The 14,676-nt window shown below is 36.9% G+C and overlaps 1 protein-coding gene across 1 annotated transcript in view; it reads left to right on the top strand.

The window, feature by feature from the left end:
• Positions 1-14,676, top strand: part of P2RX3 (purinergic receptor P2X 3) — a 136,763-nt gene that overhangs the window by 63,381 nt on the left and 58,706 nt on the right. Inside the window, exon 8 of the mRNA XM_053691680.1 lies at positions 14,149-14,285. Within this exon, the coding sequence (XP_053547655.1) occupies positions 14,149-14,285 (137 nt within the window). The remainder of the gene's footprint in view (positions 1-14,148; positions 14,286-14,676) is intronic.

Raw genomic sequence — 14,676 nt, 5'->3', positions numbered from 1 at the left:
TATGACACTGTTCTGTTGTCATACTAACAGGCAGGCAGTGTCACAAACACAGGCAGCACGCTGTGAGGGAGGCTGGCTGATGTAGAGTAAAAAAATAGATAATGGCTGCACCGGAGGATCCAGGAGGCTTTTGATTGACAGTTTTACAGCCTTGTGACTCCACTGTTATGTAAGAGTACAGCGATACAAAGGGGCTAGCTGGCTGCAAATACAAGTGAGTGAGAAATCCCTGACCCTGTGTGTGCTGTGTGAGCTGTATAAATGTAAATCACTAACATATTTTTAAAAGCTAATCTCCCTCCCCCAGTGTGACTTGAAGCTTCAGCATTCTGCTTCCCCTAGATTTACTGCACGGTTCTCCCACTGTAAAATCAACTAACAAAAAGCACCAGTGCTCTGAACAGTTCTATAACAGTTACTCTGCTAGTACTAAAGCTCTTTAATTTTGCATATTGAAATTCTGCATTGTACTTATTTTGTGTTATTAAAAATATATATATGATGTCATCTTAAAATGTAAGATAAATATTTCTCCTTTCACAACCTCCATTTTCTATGCATATATCTGCCTGTTTTCTAATGGTTTTAATAAGCTATGTTTCTTTTAGCTTGGCATTCACCCTGCTTCTCTTTCATGATTCAGATAGAGAATACAATTTTAAACAACTTTCCAATTTAGTTCTATTATCTAATTTGATTCCTTCTCTTGTTATCTTTTGCTGAAAGGTTTATCTAGGCAAGTTCAGGAGCAGCAGAGAACCTAGGTTCTAGCTGGCTGCATATATATATCACCTATGTGTTCAGTTAGAAACTATTAGTGCATTGCTGCTCCTTCAACAAATGATACCAAGGGAATGAAACAAATTAGATAATAGAAGTAAATTAGAAAGTTGTTTAAGATTGTATTCTCTATCTGAATCATGACAGAAACATTTTGGGTTTCATGTCCCTTTAAGGTGAGATGGGATGGTTGCTTGGGGTAATAAAAACATCAGATTACTCCCATTATCATTCAGAAGCTTTATTAATGCTGTTATACCTCTCATGTACATATGAATACCAGATCTTTGATATGCCTATCCTAGATTTAAAGGGACAGTCTACAATATAATTTTTATTGTTTATAAAGATAATCCCTTTATTACCCATCCCCCAGTCTTGCACAACCAAACACTGTTATATTAATACACTTTTTACCTCTGTGATTACCTTGTATGTGTGCATCATCTGACAGCTCCATAATCACATATATAAAAGTACATTAATATAACAATGTTGGTTGTGCAAAGCTAGGGAATGGGTAGTAAAGGCATTAGCTATCTTTTTAAACAATAACAATTTTAGTGTAGACTGTCCCTTTAACTACAATTCCTATATGGCTACCACCATACTGCCTGCAAGAACATTTTTAGAAGTTTATCACCAAGTCAGCACATACATTATTAACGTACTAAAACATGTTTCCACCAAAGCTAATATTTAATCATTTGCATTGAGACTGACAATTATATTGTTTAATATAATGTCACGTCAAAGCTTTTATATTATATTCAATGGGAAATGCATTACAAGAAAGTATGTAGTCTGTGTGTGTGTGTAGTGTGTATGTATGTATGCTTGTGTAATGTGTATATGTATGTAGTGTATACAGTATGTATGCTTGTGTAATGTGTATATGTATGTAGTGTGTACAGTATGTATGCAGTTTGTCGGTGTAAGTGTGTGAAGTGTGTATCAAATATACATAGTTTCTAGTTGAAGGGGTGGGGCCTCATTTCAAGGGGTGTGGTCTAGTGCACCCCCATCTTCAAAATTCACCAGCCGCCACTGCCACAAGAGTGTCTTTATTAGTCTCTTAATTGATGTCTAATCAATTCCTGGTGTAGTTAACTTAATTTTCATGTTATATAATTCTGAGGTACAAATTTTCCATTCAAAACAGACTTGGGGGTAGATTTTCCCTTGCACTTTCTTGCTCACCGGAAATGTAAGTTAAGAAGCAGCGTTGCTCCTTGAAGAAAAATTACTAAGAAAGGAAGCAGAGTTAATCTATAATATGCAGACCCTCCATCCGTCAGGACTAAACTCTGAATTAGATCTTTCCCCTTTTCTCACCTCATAAATATCAAAATAAATAAGAATTAACATTAGACAATATACTAAAAAAAACTATTAAAAACTTGAGCTAGCTCCCATTATTAAAAACGCAAGATGGATTAGGAAAGGTATATATAAAAATAAAAATAAGAATAATCATTAGACAATATATTAAAACTATCAAAAATTGAGCTAGCTCCCAAATCAGGAAAGTTTTATATATATATATATATATATATATATATATATATAAAAATCCATATAAAAAGTTGGTTTCCCCTTTTTTCACTATCAAAAAAGTCATTGAAGAATTTGAAAAATAGAGCCTAATTGATAATCTAATTCCAAAAAACAATGCTATAGAAATTTACATAAAAACTCCCCAAATATTGCTATCTAGCCATGCTATTAAATATATCAAGCGGTATGACAAAATAGGACGAGCTGAGTTTATGTATAATAAGATATTGTCAATTGATTGCGTGTATTCTAGATACTGCCATACATGATAATAAAATGTATGAGATATGTGATAAATCCACTAATATAAATATATGAGATAAGACGTTAGCAATATCCTTCTAAAATTGGGTTAACTATAAGTCATAGAAATATAGATGTTGAATTCCACCCATAAATAGTATTCACAATTCTAAATAAATGCTATTGGCTATTCCAAATGAACGCTGATATTATATTTTTTGGAAAAAAAATATAATTTGAAATAAGTTTGAGAAATTTTGTTTATATATCCAATTACCACCAAAACATGTCAAAGAGCTAAGACAATCCACCTTATATTACCGATACTATCCATCTTAAATACACCACCTATTGAAATGAAGAAAACACTAACCAATTAGAAAGAGAGGAGGGCTTTTTAAATGCCGGGCCAATATCACATATCATCCGTCTTGATAAAGCCTGCTGGCGAAACGCGTAGACGTTATCTACAACAGCTCCAACATCCCCTGCAAGATCTTAAAATTATACGAGTACAGGGGAAGAAAGAGTTAAACAAACGGCCGTTTGTATACTGAAGTCTGGATTTCTTATAAACACGCTGGGGCGTGCATCACAAGTATCTACCTAAAAGAAGCCTGCTGCTGGAATTAGAAGCCAAAGATATTCAAAGACAAACAAAAGTGTCTGACGCCGGAATCGCATACACGAAGGAGCGGGTTCTAGGATTCCAGTTCCAGGTGAATCTTGTGTCGTACAAGTCTGGAAGGCTGACTAGAGGCCCAATAACTTTCCGGTAAGGTAGATTGAAACATCGCTAGACACAAAAAGTGTCAGAAGATCCGGTAAGCTCTCTTCCAAATTGGAACACCTATTGAAAAATCACAATGTATATCACTACTGCAAATTACAACTTGTAAAAACACTAAAGTGCAACAAGACTGTGTGTATCTGAAAACAATAGATCAAAGTCATTAACTAATAATATTGTATCGGACTGCACAAATACCATGCACTTTAAGTTCTGACACAAACTGAAACATTTTATTGAAATACAAAAGTGGAACATTTTAACGATATAACAAAGGTGTAAATATTGTGAAGCGTATTATTTTTTCTTTTAATCTGCAGAAAGTTTTTTTAATAAGGTGGAATTTTTAATAAGGTAGAATTTTTACCCTAGCATTTCAAACTGTGTGTTTGTATTGTGAAGTGCATTTTTTCTTTTAAACTGCTGTATGTTTCAGAATTAAGGTGGAATTTGATCAGAGCATTTCTCTGTGTATATTTATGTATCTATTTTAAATTATTCAATATAGGGAGACGTCCCTCTTTCTGTTTTTAAGCTAATAAACTGTATTTTATATTTGTATATCAGTCTCCATATCATCCTTATAGCTTTTTTAGCGCTCCCAAACTACATCCTTTGTTGTTATTTATTTGTATTCTGGTTAATCTTAGGGAAGATTGCCTGCGAGGGAGCTTGAGGATAACAACTTGGCGCTAATCTTAATATAATTTCTTCCTTAATTCGTCTGCCATCTCTGAGGCGGCGGACAGCAATCAACCAATCGGGTTAATTGATACCCCTGCTAGAAGCCGATTGGCAAATGTGCAGGGGGCGGCATTGCACAAGCAATTCTCTAGAAATGGTTGTGCAATGATAAATGCCAATAGTGTATGCTGTCGGCATTTATAGATGTGCGGCAGACATGACATGCTACATCGGATCATGTCCGCCCGCACATTGATAATTCTACCCCATCGTGTAAGCCTCATCTCTAGGTTGTGTGTGTGCAATTAGAAACACTTTTTCCCACCTACATCTCTCATGATATATACCTGAAATAGTAAATGAGGAGGACATTTAAATTTTTAATTGGAAAAGTAAAATCCTGCAGTTTCGTGACTCCCTCTTTTTTACTTTCTTCTTTATATTAAAGTTGTTTTATTAGATGATTAGTCATTAATTTATAAAGTTAACAAGTTTTGTAGAATTAAACATATTAAACTAATGAAACATAATGATGATAATGATGGATATAACGTGACTTGTTTTAAGATCTAAACGATTGGTCTTACCTTCATTAAGGATTACAATTTATTTGCTAACAAGCAGAAGTAGTATGATATGACATTGAATATAATTAAATATATTGCTATTTGTTGAAATAGGAAGAATTTTGGATTAGCTATATAAACCGTTTATTGTCTATTGTGAACCATTGTTTTTTTCATATTAAAGCTCTTTATATCCTACAAGTGATGATGATTGGCTTTCACTTGGGACGCCTTGGGGGGTTATTTTTTTACATTTTAGTTACATTTTTTCTTTTTGTAGTATTATTGGTGAATGGATGGGGATTATACTATTGATTTTTTTTAATATATATTATGTTTTCATTGATTTAATGTTGATTAATATTACTAATTAAAGTTTTTGTGATATTGTTTCTAAACTTTGAAAAGAACAATGAGAAATTAAACTGTGCACATAAAGTCCATGGGGTAGATTTATTATCAGTCGAGCGGACATGATTCGCTACAGCTGCTTAATAAATGGAGCCCCTTGTGTCAATGAAGAAAAAGAAACATTTAAACTCCTCTAATGCAAGAAGGAAACTTCCAAAATTCTTCAGGATAACAGTAAAACAATTATTTTATTTTCCGATATCTGCTCTTACACGCTGGGCTCTTTTACTAATTCATTGAAAAATTGAAAAAGATGTATCAAGGCTAATAACAACTGATAAACACGATCAGAAAGATTGGAATCAACCCATAATCTTTTAAATGTTTCAGTTCTAGTATAGATAATGGATAGATGTATACAAATATACCAGATTCCCTAGGCAGTAAATCTATGGGACAATCAAAGGGCATGCATGGGGGTAATTGATCAGCCTTCTTCCTTTTCACAACCTTTACAGAACTCTTGGTACTAAGAAGGTAGAGTAACTGTAGACTCAGAAAATAAATATAGCATAGTAGAGGACTATTTTTTGAGTCAAGATGGTTGACAAACAATAGAGGAGAAGATCAAGTTTCCAGTAGACATTGATAGTGGGGTTGTGTTACTTTAGCCATGGTCATTTTAAAATTTAAGGAAAAAACATAAAACATTATCAAATTGAATGATGTCTTAATGGCGCAAGAAAACTTTTACACTAATTGGGACTGCTTATTGGTGTACTGCCCTTTATGTCTTGGGACTACTATCCACAACATGTATTTGTATGGGTTGTTTCTTTGGTTGTTTTGGGATGTGTAGATGGGTTGCTAATCTAATGTTCAGAAAATATGTATAATCTCCAGCAGGATTATCTGCCCACTGTAACAGAAGATGGGCATTTGCAGAGAAAAGGACTGGACTTACCACAACAGAAGCATAGATGCAGTTCTCTTCTCCTAATATATTCTGTTACAGTTAGGGGACCTCTTATTAAAACAATCTGTATTGGCTCTTCTGCATTTCTAGTTGTTGCAGTGGTTGTAGTAGTAGAGATAAGAATATGATATTTAACTGGGGTATGACTACAAGTTATTACTGTTTCTTGTCTACTTCCTCAAAAGTGTCTATTTTTGACTAGACTGTCCCTTTAAGACACTGTTAAATTAATAATCCAAAATGACAAACTTTCATGATTCCGATAGGGCATGTAATATTAAACAACTTTACAATTTACTTTTATCATAAATTGTGCTTTGTTCTATTGGTATTCTTTCTTAGCACTTGAAGGCCACCTCTTATCTGAATGCATTTTGACATTTTTTTTACAACTAGAAGACGGTAGTTCATATGTGCCATATAGATAACATTGTGCTCATGCCTGTGGAGTTACCTAGGAGTCAGCACTGATTGGTTAAAATGCAAGTCTGTCAAAAGAACTGAAATAATAGGGCAGTCTGCAGAGGCTTAGATACAAGGTAATCACAGAGGTAAACAGTATATTAAAGGGACAGTCAACACCAGAACTTTTGTTGTTTAAAAAAGAAAGATAATCTCTTTATTACCCATTCCCCAGTTTTTGCATAACCAACACAGTTATTTTAATACACATTTTACTTCTGTGGTTACCTTGTATCTAAGCTTCTGCTGACTGCCCCCTTATTTCAGTTCTTTTGACAGACTTGCATTTTAGCCAATCAGTACTCACTCCTAGGTCACTTCACATGCATGAGCTCAATGTTATCTATATGAAACACATGGACTAATGCCCTCTAGTGGTCAAAATGTATTCAGATTAGAGGCAGTATTCAAGGTCTAAGAAATTAGCATATGAACCTCATAGTTTTAGCTTTTAACTAAGAATACCAAGAGAACAAAGCAAAATTGGTTATAAAAGTAAACTGGGAAGTTGTTTAAAATTACATGACCTATTTAAATCATGAAAGTTTTTTTTGACTTGACTGTCCCTTTAATATAACTGTGTTGGTTATGCAAAACTGGGGAATGAATTAAATTAAATTATAAAGGGAGTATCTATCCTTTTAAACAATATAAATTCTGGTGTAGACTGTCCCTTTAAAGAACGGAGGGCATATCTAGTTCTACTCATTTTTTTCTTTCTTTAATAATTCTTTTTTCTTTCTTTCATGATTCAGATAGAGTATATTGTTTAAACAACCTTCCAGTTTATTTACCAAATTTGCTTCATCATCTTTCTATTGTTTAAGGAGCAGCTAATGCACTAATTGGAGCTAGCTAAGCAAATCAAGTGAGTCAATGGGGCCTATTTATGAAAGGCCTGTCGGACATGATCCAACATTGTGGATCATGTCTGATAGACCTTGCTGAATGCGTAGAGCAATACGCTCTCCACATTCAGCATTTCACCAGCAGTTCTTGTGAACTGCTGGTGCAACGCCGCCCCCTGCAGATTCACTAGCAGGGGGGTGTCAATTGCGGCGATGTCTGTCCACCTCCTCAGTGCAGATGGACAGGTTATGGAGCAACGGTTTTTAGACCACTGCTTCATAACTGGTGTTTCTGGCGAGTCTGAAGGCTCGCCAGAAACATGGGCCCTCAAGCTCGAGCTTGATAGATATGCCCTAATGACAAGTGACTTGAAGTGAGTCAATTGCAAGAGGCACATATGTGTAGCCACCAATCAGCAGCTAGCTCGCCGTGGTGCATTGTGAGCAAATGAAATAATAGAAGTAAATTGGAAAGTTTTCTGCTCTCTCTGAATCATGAAAATTTAATTTTGACTTAACTGTATCTTTAAATTTTTGGATAGGCACAATTGGGACTTATCCAGCAAAGCAAGTTCATTCTATACAGTCTCAAATGTTACTTGATATAACCTGTAACATAATTCTCAAGAGGTTTTTGCCTTTGCTATAGGGAATGAATAGTAGTTTAAGCAGATACCATCATACAAAACATCCATAGTATTAATAAATAAATCCCAAGAATCAATATTAGATATTAGGATATTAGTGTGGACTCTCCAGAAAGCAGGGTAATGAGAGTCAGCACTGTAACAAAAGTAGAATATGTCTTAGTTACGCCTGAAAATGGTGCTTAACATTCTATGAATTATAATGGGAATTGTCTTCTATCTTCAGTGAATGTGAATGTTCAGACAACTGAAATAACTTAGCTGTTGCTGCAGTTTTAGGAAATAAACCATCATGTCTTTGAAGTAGATGCATCTTCCTCTTATAACTTTAGAGCAGATTGGGCTAGCATGGCCATTTCCTGAAAGAGATTGTAGTAATGGTTTCTGCCATCATTATTGGTTCCACAAGAGGCTTGTATATTATGTAAAGAACTGGTGAATTTTATCAGAGTTTAAGAGCAGGAACCAGTGTGCAAGGAAAAGAACACCTTGATGTTTCCCTCTATCAGGAAATATCTAAAGTAGTACTGGGCTGTAGGGGTAGAATGCCACAAAGGAACACAATGTTATAGGGGAAAGTCAGGTTTCAGGACAGATTTTGCCTACAACACTCCACAGAAACTGCAATCATTAAGGTTACTACTGACCTAATTACAGGAAAACCTAAAGACCACTTTTCTTTGTTAATCCTTCTTTATCTGTCTGCAGTCTTTGACACGGTTGACCACACTCTCTTGCTCCAAACCCTCCAATCCTTTGGCATCTGTGACACAGCGCTCTTGTGGCTCTCCTCTTACCTGTCTAACAGGACCTTTAGTGTTACCTTCTCTGGCACATCCTCTGAGCCTTTACCACTTTCTGTTGGGGTACTACAAGGCTCTGTCCTTTGTCCCCTTCTCTTCTCAATTTATACATCATCCTTAGTTTCCTTAATAGAGTCCCATGGGTTTCAATACCATTTGTATGCTGATGATACCTGAATCTACATCTCTGCACCAGACATATCCCCTTTCTTACTAACTCGTGTCACTAACTGTCTTTCTAATATTTCATCCTGGATGTCCTCTCACTACCTTCAGCTAAAGCTCTCCAAAACTGAGCTACTTATTTCCCCCCCTTTTTCCAAAATGCCTACCCGCCAACTCTCTCTAACTGATTTATTATTTTATTATTATCAGGTATTTGTAGAGTGCTAACAGGTTCTGCAGAGCTATAAACATAGGTGGTATATAAATACAATTACAGGGATCAAATGGGTAGAGGGTCCTGTCGAGAGTTGCACTGTTGTAGTTGGTTCTTATGAAGGTGAACTACAAACAGCTGGGCTCATAGGCTTACATGCTATGGGTTTTAAGGGGATAGCAGTGGAGATAGGAAGGTTAGTGTAGGTTGCATGTGTCCCTGAATAGTAGAGTCTTCAGGGAGTACTTGAAGCTTTTCAAACTAGGGGAGAGTCTTGTGGAGCAAAGCAGATAGTTCCATAAGATGGGAGCCAGTCTGTAGAAATCTTGTAAACGGGAATGTGAGGAGGTAACGAGAGGAGGAGATCATGAGCGGAGCAAAGGGGTCGGGAGGGAAAGTATCTGGAGACAAGGTCTGAGATGTAGGGGGGGGGGGAGCAATGCAATTGAGGGCATTGTGTGTCAGAGTTAGCGCTGCGGAATCTGTTGGCGCTCTACAAATAACCGATAATAATAATAATAATAAAGAGTGAGAATGTATTTGTTTAATCCTGGAGGCAAGAGGAAGCCAGTGAAGGGATTGGCAGCGAGGTGCGGCAGACGAAGAGTGACGTGCAAGGAAGATGAGCCTAGATGGATTGTAAAGGAGCTAGGCGGCAGCTAGGGAGACCAGAAAGGATGGAGTTGCAGTAGTCGAGGCGGGAAAGGATGAGACAGTGGATTAAAATCTTAGTTGTGTCTTGTGTAAGGAAATGTCTGATTTTAGCGATGTTTTTAAGGTGGAAGCGGCAGGCTTTAGTCAAGCACTGAATGTGAGGAGTGAAAGAAAGATCTGAGTAAAGTGTGACCCCAACACACATGTGAGGTTGGGATAATGATGGAGTTATCAACAATTATAGAGACATGGGGGGTGGAGATTTTGGAAGAAGGGTGGAAAATAAGGAGCTCAGTTTTGGAGAGATTTAGCTTGAGGTAGTGAGAGGACATCCAAGATGAGATATGAGAGAGACAGTTAGTGACACGGGTTAGCAAGGAAAGAGATAGTTCTGGTGCAGAGAGGTAGATTTGGGTATCGGCGGCATACAAATGATAGTGAAACCTGTGGGACTTTAATAAGGAACCTAATGAGGATGTGTAGATTGAGAAGAGAAGGGGACTGATGACAGAGCCTTGTGGTACCGCAATAGAAAGAGGTAAACGAGGCAGAGGATGCCCCAGAGAAGGCTACACTAAAGGTACAGTTAGACAGATAGGAAGAGAACCAAGAGAGAGCTGTGTCACAGATGCCAAAGGATTCGAGGGTATGGAGCAAAAGAGGGTGGTCGACAGTATCAAAGGCTGCAGACAGATCAAGGAGGATAATTAGAGAGAAGTGGCCTTTGGATTTTGCTGTAAGTAGGTCGTTAGTAACCTTAACAATTGCTGTCTCTGTTGAGTGAATGGGGAGAAATCCAGATTGCAGTGGATTAAGGAGGGAGTTTAATGTAAGGAAATGGGATAGACGTGCATATACTAGCTTTTCAAGAAGCTTTGAGGCAAGAGGGAGTAGGGAAATAGGGCGGTAGTTGGATGGGGAGGTTGGATCGAGAGAAGGTTTTTTGAAGATAGGTGTGACTAATGCATGTTTAAGAGATGTGGGAACTATACCAGTGCTGAGGGAGAGGTTGAAGATGTGTGTAAGTATAGGGGTAAGGGTAGAAGAGAGGGAGGGGAGTAGTTGTGAGGGGATAGGGTCGAGGGGACAGGTAGTGAGGTGAGAGGATAGTATAAGGGCAGAAACTTCTTCCTCTGTAACAGGGGCAAAAGAGCTATATTTATGGCTATGTGGGTTTTGAATGATTGTGAGCTTTTGAGGGGGTTGTAGACCGGTAGTAAGTTGAGAGCTGATTTCATTTCTGATGGAGTCAATTTTGATGTTGAAGAAGCTGGCAAAATCTTGAGCTGAGAGAAAAGTTTTGGTGGGAGGTGGGGCTGGGCGGAGAAGAGTATTGAAAGTGGAGAACAGACATTTTGGGTTTGAAGAAAGAGTAGAGAAGTAATGTTGCTTATATAGATTAAGGGCTGAATAGTAAGAGTTCAAGATGAACTTATAGTGAAGAAAGTCATCAGGACTCTGAGATTTCCTCCAGTGTCGCTCAGCAGTACGGGAAGATCTGCGTAGGTACCGTGTCAGAGGATTATGCCAGGGCTGAGGATGAGTGTATGTTTTCCGAGCTATGGTAGGTGGGGCCAGGTTATCAAGGACTGATGTAAGGGTGGAGTTATAGTGGCAGATAGATTCATCAGGACAGGAAAAGGAGGGGATGGAAGAGAGAAGAGGTTCGAGAGAGCTAGCGAGCTGTTGCTGATCTAATGACTTGATACTTCTGTGAAGTTTAGTCTGAGGGGTAGATGGAGGGAGAGTTGTAGGTAGGGAGGTCAGAAAGAGGAAAAGGTGAGTTTGCGAAGTTTGAGAGAGTGCATCTATAGCTGAAAATCAGATCCAGGGAGTGACCATCTTTGTGAGTGGGAGAGTCAGTCCATTGTGACAGGCTGAAAGAGGAAGTGAGTTGCAGAAGTTGTTTTGCAGAGGAGGCAGTGGGATTATCAACAGGGAGGTTGAAGTCACCAAGAATGAGGGCAGGGGTATCTGAGGAAAGGAAGTAAGGTAGCAAGGCAGCAAAGTGATCAAGAAATAGATAATAACATCATTAACCCAACCCTGCATGCCCGAAATGTCTGGGGATCACATTTGACTCAACCAGTAGTACCTCAGATCCAATGGGGATAAGCAGGTGTCTATGAGACACCAGGCATCTATCAACTGTGTTGGGCCACCACCAAGTCACCATTTTGCGAGCTACATCACGCAAGCACTTTCTGTTTAGCGCCTTGGTTAAAAAAAATGCATGAGTTTACGATGGCATCAGAAAAACATAACTTAAGAGTAAACCAAGAAAATGGACGTATACCACATTTTAGTATTACATAGTAACATACTAGATGAGGTTTAAAAAAGACAGTAGTCCTTTGAGTTCAAACTATACAAATCTTAATTTACTTACAATTAAAGCTCCAATTGTCTTAAATTAATCCCATTTAAAAAAGTGACCCATTTTACAAAAGCAATCAAATCCCTGAATTCTGTTTCTAGCCAGAAATGTATCTAAACCCTTTTTTAAATTTATCTAAGGTATTGGCATTTACTACCTCCTTAGGTAATAAGTTCCACCATTTTATTGCTCTTACAGTGAAAAAACAATTATGTTGCTGGAGATTAAATCTCCTTTCCTCCATCTTAAAATTGTTGCCTCTTCTCACAAATAATTTTCTTGGAATAAACAGAGCTTCTTCCATCTCTGCATCTCTTGAATTTATTTATATAAATTAATCATGTCACCACTCAAGTGCCTTTTTTCCAGAGAAAACAGAACTAGTTTGACTAACCTCTCATCATAGCTTAAATTCTCTATTCCAGGGATTTATATAGTGACAGAATTATGTTTTCCTTCCTTGCATCAATGCCTCTTTTAATACATGCCAGTATCTTATTAGCCTTAGACGCTGCTGCCTTGCGTTGTGCACCCATCTTTAGCTTGTTATCTATAAGTACTCCCAACTCCCTTTCCTCCTCTGTTTTGCCAAGTCTAGTCTCATTTAAATATGCTTATTTTTTTTTCCAAAACGTTATTTATTAAGTGAAACCCAAGTGCATACACGGTAATCATAGAGTAAAACATAGGAATTTGAGATTACCTGCTTATTTTTTACTTACAAAATATAGAACCTTGCATTTTCCAGTATTAAATCTCATTTTCCATTTACCTGCTTATTCTTCTAATTTTTGTAGATCCCCTTGTAAAGCAAGTTCATCTTGCACTGACCTAATGACCTTACACAACCTTGTATCATCTGCAAAAATAGAGAGGTTGCTATTTTATACCTGCCCCAAGTCTTAAATAAAAAATATTAAAAAGAACAGGGCCCAGTACTGATCCCTGGGGGACTCAACTGTTTACCTTTGTTCAGTCTTAGTATGATCCATTTAATACTATTCATTGCTCCGTGTCTTTTATTCAGTTATTTATCTATGAGCTAACATTTTCAGATATTCTCAGTCCCTTAATTTTGTACATTAATCTCTCATGTGGAACTGTATCAAACGCCTTTGCAAAATCCAAGTATATCACATCAACTGATTCCCCTTTATCTACATTAATACTTCCTTCCTTGTAGAATCAAATTAGATTAGTATGAAATTATCTATTTCTCATAAAGCCATGCTTACACAATTATACTCATCAATATAATCCCTTATAATCCCTTCAAGTTTCTTCCCCACAACTGATGTCAGACTAACTGGTCTATAGCTTCTTCGATCAGCCCTGCTTCCCTTTTTAAAAAGTGGCACCACATCAGCTTTACAACAGTCCTGCGGTACTATGCCTTAGAAAAATGAGTCTTGAAAAATTAAGAGTAGATGTTTGGTTATAACAGTGCTAAATTACTGTAAAACCCTTAGGTGTGTTCCATCTGGGCCTGGAGTTCTATTTACCTTAATATTATCCATTTAATGATATGGGCTTGTATGTTCTAGTTTGTTTCAAAGTATCTCCCATTGGTTCCTCTCTTGTGTATTCTAAAGAAAAGAACTGGTTTAGTACCTTGGCCTTCTCCCTGTCACTGTTAATCATGCTACCATTGACACATTTTAATGTACCTAAATCGTCCTTAGATTTGTTGTCATTTATGTACTTAAAAAACTTTTTAGGGTTTGAGTTAGGATCATTTGCAATAAATCTACTACTCTATGTAAATTTTGAAAATATGTACCTGGATAATAATAAAATAATTGGTTCACAGTGTTTTATTATAATTATTATTATTATTATTTTTAGGGTAACTAAAAGCTTCAAAAGACCATATATATTTTGATTCACTAGTACAGGCCTTTAAAACATTGAGTGGGTGTATTATTCTTTCTATCTATCTAAGAGCCAGCAGATACTCATTATCTAAACTATTTTATAAATATGATCACATAAATAATTGTATTTCAATATTAAACTATTCCTTTATTACAGGGTGGTGTGATGGGAATTAAGATTGGTTGGTTATGTGATCTGGATCAGTCCTGGGACCTGTGTGTCCCTAAATACAGCTTCACAAGACTGGATAGTGTTTCACAAAAGAGCAATATTTCTCCAGGATACAACTTCAGGTTAGCAGCATTTTAGCAATCTGATGATATGGAATATAAAGTACAGTTATGTTGAGATTTTCTCATTTAGTGTCTGATGACCTAAAGCAGACATCATCAAAATTGACCCTCCAGAGGTTTTGGAACTACATTTCCCATGATACTCAGCCAGCTGATATGCTGGCTTAGCATCATGGGAAATGTAGTTCCAAACCCTTGGGAGGGCCAAGTTTGAGGATGTCTGATCTGGTGAAATTATCGAATACATATCTCCAGTACTGTGAGATCCCTCAAAAAACGTATAAAGACAAATTTCAGCTTGGGAGCTGTTTATTTCACAATGCAGGGTTCTGGATATGATACCTACATTATTTATAAGGCTAAAAAAGCCCTGAAAGATTTTGCATGATAT

This window comes from Bombina bombina, chromosome 9, assembly GCF_027579735.1.
Source record: "Bombina bombina isolate aBomBom1 chromosome 9, aBomBom1.pri, whole genome shotgun sequence".
Classification (NCBI taxonomy): domain Eukaryota; kingdom Metazoa; phylum Chordata; class Amphibia; order Anura; family Bombinatoridae; genus Bombina; species Bombina bombina.
This window is presented reverse-complemented; position numbering and strand designations above follow the sequence as displayed.